Raw genomic sequence first — 7,247 nt, forward strand, 5'->3', positions numbered from 1 at the left:
ACAGTAAAGACAGTTATATCGGAACCTTGTCAACTAGAATTCAGTTCGTTCAGTATTCCAAAAATATCGACCAAATACGCTAAACATGATAGCCAGAGTTCGTCATTAAAACAATGGCGGAGTTCAAATTTGAATTCTGACAGGAATATTTGGACCTCTGAACGTAATTCAAAGAGTCGAGTCAAAACGTTTCATCTTGACAACCACCACACTTCGGTGTGTAAAAGGAGCTTATTGTGGTTACTGCCCATTTCATTGCACAAAATTGTAGACAGTCGTGAATTTAGGGCCCGACATTTAATAAAATTCACTACCTCCACAGATTGATCTAAAACAGTCTTTAGTTCTGTGGGCATTGCTTTGGTAGCTAGTGCTTCACGATGTATGCTGCAATGTGTAAACTTGGCATCTGGTGTAACTTTAATTTTGGCGAAATCACCACCACGACAACCTGTTTTTGAACGTGCACCATCAGCACACACTCCTACACATTTTTCCCAATTTATTTCATGGCCAGTGATAAACTCATTAATTTTTTAAAAAATCTCATCCGCTGTGGTATGATTTGGAAGGGGCTCGCAAAATAAGAATTCTTCATCTAGGACTTGTTCTCTTTCATATCGAATATAAGCCATCAACTGTGCAAAGTTGTTTACGTCTGTACTTTCATCGAACTGAATTGCAAAATATTTGCTTTGCTTTATATTTTCGATTACTGTTTGTTTTACTTGAGATGCCATTTCGTTAATTCGTCGCGAAACAGTGCCTCTGACAAAGAAACAACATTCAACTTGGCTGCTGCTGTAGGGCCAAGAATAGGCATCACAATGTCTTCGGCTGCAGGTAATATTAATGTTTCTCCAAAAGTATGTGGTTTTGTGGTTTGAGCAATTCTCAAACTATCCAAATGTGATACTTCCTCTGCTCGTTCGTTAATTGTAGTAAAAGAATGAAGACGTTTATTAATTTTCATTTCAGTTCGTTTTCTTTTAAAAAAGTCGAGAGGGTTACCTTTTAAACAGGCTTGTTTGTTTTGAAAATGCCGTAGCAGAAGCGATGGTTTCATCGAGTGATTGGAAAATGGTTCGTAACAAATAACGCACCGGGGCCTGGGATCGTTTTCATCCTCGTTCCAAAAAAATCCATATTCCAAATAATTTTCATTATACTTTCTTGTAGTAGTAGCATTTCTTTTTCTAAATACTTCTTGAGATTCAGGATTAAAACTAGAACTGCTAGCTGTGTCAGTGTCGTCTGTCAGCCGTTTCCTCTTCGATTTTTCAATTCCTAACCATTTGTCCATTATAACGCGGATATTTTCATTATAATGACATTACATTATACTTTATTTGACATTATATTTGACATTATAATGTCAAATAGAGTGACGCTACTGTTATTATATTCTGTATAATTTGATAGTGATCTCATTCATAAACAACATTCAGCACATTCCCGGGGGTTCGCAAGAACATCACATCTCGGTAGTGGTAGTGTATTAACAGAGGTGTCAGCATAAATCAAAAACGCCACTCCACATTCATACGAATATAAACATAATATTTATTTTTAATATAATCTATGTTAAATAATACCTTTATGTTAAATAATAACTTTCTTTTATTTTTTTAACGGAATATCACATAATTATCTTAATAAAATTCATTTTCACGTAAAATAATATATTACTCTTAAACTTGCAACAATCTATCGCTTTTGTTTTTCATTATGTATATATGTACTTTGTTTATTATAATTTTTTTATATACAAAAATACTGTTTCAAAATAAATATTAAATATGAAAACCCTTATGACACGCTAATGAGACTTCGCATCCGAATATTCGCATAAAACTGCAATAAAATTTATTTGTTCGTTTTATTCGATTCGCCAAGCTAAATTCTTGTAACAGTCTACTCGTTACAATATTAAAACACATTTTTTCTGAACATTTATTTAAATATTTTGTGTAAAAATTGTACCACCAAAAATAACGTAATGTACCATTAGTGGTACATGTACCACAGTTTGAGAAACGATGGCATAGAGAATCTGGGTTATATCGTCCAACAATTCCAAACAACCATCCGCCAACTCACCCGCCCACACCTGCAACATTCAGTTTCTCCCTTTGATCGTTCGCTATTTTGAAATTAAAAGAATATTCTCCCAACTGAATAATAAAATTAGTAAAAGAATAGTAAAATAAGAAAGATCTCATCTTTTGTGTGAATTGTACACACAAAAGATGAAAATTAACTTTAGTTCTCTTTTTTATTTTTTATTCCACTGATATCTATCCTGCAGCGTAGAAATTAGATCATATTCAACGAATTCCTAACAATGAAAACATTTTATTTTTATCAAAATAAAAATCATTTCCAAAGTAATGGAAGAAACTATTAAAAGTGAATTTCTCTGCTGCCTTGAAGCCTCTCAACTAATAAATTATTACCAATATGAATTCATTCACTGTATATCAAAAGATTTTCTTGCTTTTGATACTTACCTTTGGACACATACCATAGAAATGTTTAGTGAATAAGTGGTTTCTGTTGATAAATACAGCACTTGAAGCATTTGACCGAGTCTGATACAAAGGTTTATTACGTGACCTGCAATCATATAGTCCGTTTTCTGGCTTTAGATTACGTTGTCAACTTTTTTTTGTCTGGATGTGTTATGTGTGGAGATGGCTGGTTAGATCTTTATTTACAAACTCTTCAATTAATGGTGGCGTCTCGCAAGGTACAGTTCTTTCACCTACTGTATTCCTTCTAAGTATTAACGACCTTTACCGAATGACTTCAAGTCCAACAATAGCGCTACTTATCACTTTACACTGAACTCTTCTGTCTCCATGAATAGCACTACACAAATACAAAAAACTTCAGGAATATCAAATTCTGCAATCAAAAATCTCCAAGCCTTCTTCACTGTTCTTGGATAACTTTATTACTTTCACTACTGTTAAAACAACACTCTGTTTTATTATAGGAAAAAATAACCCTTTGACAAAACCCTAATAACTAGATGATATTTATCGCTTGGAATTACTCTAAACACAAATATCTAAAGGCGTAATCATATCACAAATATCTCCTCCTCAATATCTCTGAACGGCTACACTCCATACAAATCACATATACATGCAAACCAACATTTTGTGTAGTGGGTTTAGGGCTCGCTAAAATACTTCACTCATTAGTGCAGAAGAGAGCATTTAGGTTCATGAACGGTGAATTGCTCACTAATTCATCCCACTCTACGTCAAACAGGGGTTGATATTCAGCTTTTCCGTTTTTTTCTTCCATCTCAATGGACAGATTCTCAGAATTTGCGTTAATTGTTTTTACACTCTCCTCTAAGTCGTTAAAACACAGAAAGCAGATATTAATCACCGCTTTCACAGTTAAATTCAAAAGTCACAGAGAAAAGAATCTTCCTCTTCGTTCATTTCTTCTATTTCTTTTGTCTTTTAGAGCAGGCTATTCTCTTTAAATTTCCTAAAGAATACGCGACTGGTCTTCAAAGCCAATGTTATCTTTTCTCCTCCCCATTCTTGTGGATCTACGGCTAAGCTACTGTAAGTTGAACAACTTCTCGTGGATGAGGTTATCAGAAAGGAAATAACAAAACCCTTATGACAAACGGTAAGAAATTTCGGGGGTGAGGAAAGGCAATCTCTTGTCTCTTCACTTTTTTTTGCAATCGTTGTAATAATCGTCACTATAAATGTTTATCTATCTATCTTTCTATATACTGTATATATGAAAGTAACCGTATTAGCTTCATAAAAAAGAGAAAGGAAGGAAAAATAAATAAACTCGCAGAATAAACTGAGGAGAAATCGTGTTTCACCAAACGACTTCACTAAAAATAACATTCTCCAGAAAGGAAAGTAAACAGATTATCAGAAAACACACACACAAACAAAAAAAACGAAGTTAAAACCAACAATGATAAAATAAATTCTGCATCTGTTTACTTTCAAGTAAACAAAAAGGAAACTATATCTTGATTTTAGAAAAAACCTTGCTATTTTAACATCGTAGCACTCTTGTTAGTCGAAACCATAGATATGGCTTCAACTAAAGGTTTTTCTTACCAAATGTGATAATCTGATTAACACTGAGTCAATAAAGTCAGAAATTTGCCCGCGGTGTGAATATTGAGTTAAGTAAAGGACGCATACTGCTCTCTTGAATTTCCTTCTGAAAAATTTATTCCCTCAGATTTGTCACTTAACTCTCTTTCTCAAACTTGGAAATATCTTGCTCGTTCCATTCACAGGTTTCCCTTACCTGATTGCACTTTTCATGTGGCATTGGTGACGCAGCTTCTTGTCGAAAGATGTTTTCGGGATTAGTAAGCCTCATGCGAGTTTCCTTTAACTGAGTACACACAGAATAGTTATTTGTGCACGAAATCGGAATTCTATAGAAAGATCACAGAGAGTACAAAATGTTCCAAGAGTTTGGAATTCGTTTTCTTCCTTCTATTGAGAGATAAATGGTAACACGTCTCACATTCTTCTTCTTCTTCTTCTTCTTCTGCCCAATCAAATCTCACAAATAGCGCAAACATTCAGGTGTAAAGCTGATCCGAATATATGCTTTCCCCAACAAGTTCTTTAAAAGCTCTTACTTGTAAAACTTCTCCCCTTCTTAAATACTAGAAGAAATATGAAGAAAGAGACGCAAAATATCCACTCTATAGAAGAAACTATCTGAGTTAACCGAATAATGAGCTTGCTTTTATATTATTCACGAGTCCCTGCCACAGTGGGAAGAATCCCGCATCTTCTTTGGAAACATTCGCCTTAGAATTTCGTTAAGCGTACTGAAGAGAAAATTCAAAGTTTAGAGTCTATTGAGAAATATAAAAATTATTATTCTTAATTAAATTAAAAGCAATCTGAAAAAAAGAGAGATTGAAACTGTGCGTTTATTATTTGTAATTATTTGTAATTTTATATTCTGTTGAAGAAAGTGTGTATAGTCGAAAACATCCACTGGATACACTCATGATTCACATCAAATATTTTAGGAACATTTAAAACCGCATTACTAATTTCTCTCCCGCAACTCTCATAATTATGTTTGCTGGATATTTTAAAATCTAAACACGTCAGTCCCATTTTGTGCAATCTCGTTAAACTCTCGATATTGTGCAATCTCGTTAAACTCTCGATATTGTGCAATCTCGTTAAACTTTGCACCATCAATTCGACACGAACCTCGTTTAGGCAATCTTATTTAGTTACAGCTGCATTTCAATAAAAACTGAGACGATAAATTTCTTACGAAATATTCTCGAATAAACCTCTACAGCTGCGGGCATTAAAGGCCTGGTTAAAAGAATATGTAGATTCACAATGGGATTTATGCATCAACTCTTTTTGTTCCCCCCCCTCTCTCTCTCTCTCTCTCTCTTTCTTTCGTTTCTTTATCACGTGTCGAAAATTTAATAACGTCAGTCAACTTCATCTCAATTGCAATCGCACAAATATTTGTTGAGCAATAATATGGCAGTTTATGATTACATGTTTTTGGTAGCTAGTGGCTCTAAATGTCCTGCTTCAATATATTTTGAACTTCAGTCTTATTTTTAATGTGAACATTATTCACGAAAAGTTGTAGTTCCGTTACAGATTAATACCGTAGATGGGCTAAGAGTTAGAATCCTTAGAAACAACATATCGTTTCTTTTGCAGGCGTAGACTTCTGTGGCTAATTGTTTCAAAAGATATATTTCGGCGATTACACCACAATTTTTTATTCACTTATTCAGTTATATAAAAACACTGAAATAATAGTTCCCGATAAGTTTTCCTACGATTTACGAAACTTGTCGGGAACTATTATTTCAGTGTTTTTATATAACTGAATAAAAAATGTGGTGTAATCGCCGAAATATATCTTTTGAAACATATCGTTTGTTTCCACTTCACTAAGCGGAGTATTGACCTTACACAAAGTAATGGAATTCATCTACCACTTAAGATGTTCACAAAATCCATTACCACAGCAGGATTCGAACTCACAACTTATTGGTTAGAAAGCGAAGAGCGAAAACGCTGTTCACACTCTGCTCAGAAAACAGATCGGACATTTAGTGTGTTTTTTTTTTCTTTCAAGATATTGGAAAGCGAAACTTTCTTGAATATAATAATTTATACAGAAAGTACTTGTTTCTTTGTCTCCCTGTTAAAGACGATACATTTTTGCTATTCACTACGCTTTGCAAACCTAGATATCATCACTCAAATCTATTCGTAATGAATCGCAAAAATGTATCGTCTTGACAGGGAGACAAAGAAACGGGTACGTTCCTTAGAAAAAACATAAATGTAAGAAAGTATCGCTTTCCGTTTAGAAGGTATTTCCTAGCAGTTGGAAGATAAATAAATGTTCAAATACTATTTTGAATATTGAATGGGACTCCAAAAAAGAATAAAATTCCATTAGAAAGAATCAGCCATCCTTTCCTGGCCATTAAAGATAGGACAAAAACACGGCTCCTGATATTGGAAATCGATAACTTTAATAGAATCTTTTCATAAATCATTCTCTTTTAAGTATAAAGCATTGTGATTATCATAAAACCGCTTTTAGAGTATGAGGAAAGTAGTCATTTGAATTACCCCCCCTCTGTCTCTCTCTCGCTGTGTGTGTGTGTGTGTGTGTGTGTGTGTGTGTGTGCGTGCGTGCGTGCTACGTCATTTCCTTGTTATACCTAAAGAATACAACAGTGATCATTATTTAAATTCCTTTGTCAAATATTATTATTATCCGTGCGCGCGCTCGAGCACGAGCGAGCACACTTCTAATGGTTCTTGAACAATTTGAATAATTGATTTATTCTAATACACTTCGCTATTCGAAAAACAATAGGAAACAAACCAACGCATAATTCCACTTCTGTATTATTAAGTGCTGCAGAAGTGATGTCAGTTCATTCCGACCAAGCAGAATTATTGTGCTTGGTCGGAATTATTACTAACTGGTGATAATAAATGGATTCGTGAAAGCTGAAAGTATATGAGAGTAGCTAATATTATTAAAATTTAAAAAAAATGCAGATTATTTTGTGATGTATTAATTTTCCAGTACTTCAAAAGTTTCGAAAATTATCATTCTGAAGTAGCCTAAAAAGTTATAAATTTGGTATGTAGGGAAGTGTTCTTGATTTTCTAACTATTAGATAAGGTTTAGCTAAAATATCCCTTACATTTTCGAAATTG

General features: G+C 33.9%; 1 protein-coding gene across 1 annotated transcript; it reads right to left on the minus strand.

Annotated features, from left to right (window-relative positions):
• Positions 1-724: 724 nt before the first annotated feature.
• Positions 725-1,303, minus strand: LOC150106764 (protein ZBED11-like). Its single transcript, XM_090393477.1, has one exon. The coding sequence runs from the start codon at positions 1,301-1,303 to the stop codon at positions 725-727; it is 579 nt and encodes a 192-aa protein (XP_090249603.1).
• Positions 1,304-7,247: the final 5,944 nt, after the last annotated feature.

This window comes from Typopeltis vanoorti, chromosome 5, assembly GCF_054136105.1.
Source record: "Typopeltis vanoorti isolate ZY-2024b chromosome 5, IOZ_Tvanoo_1.0, whole genome shotgun sequence".
Lineage (NCBI taxonomy): Eukaryota > Metazoa > Arthropoda > Arachnida > Uropygi > Thelyphonidae > Typopeltis > Typopeltis vanoorti.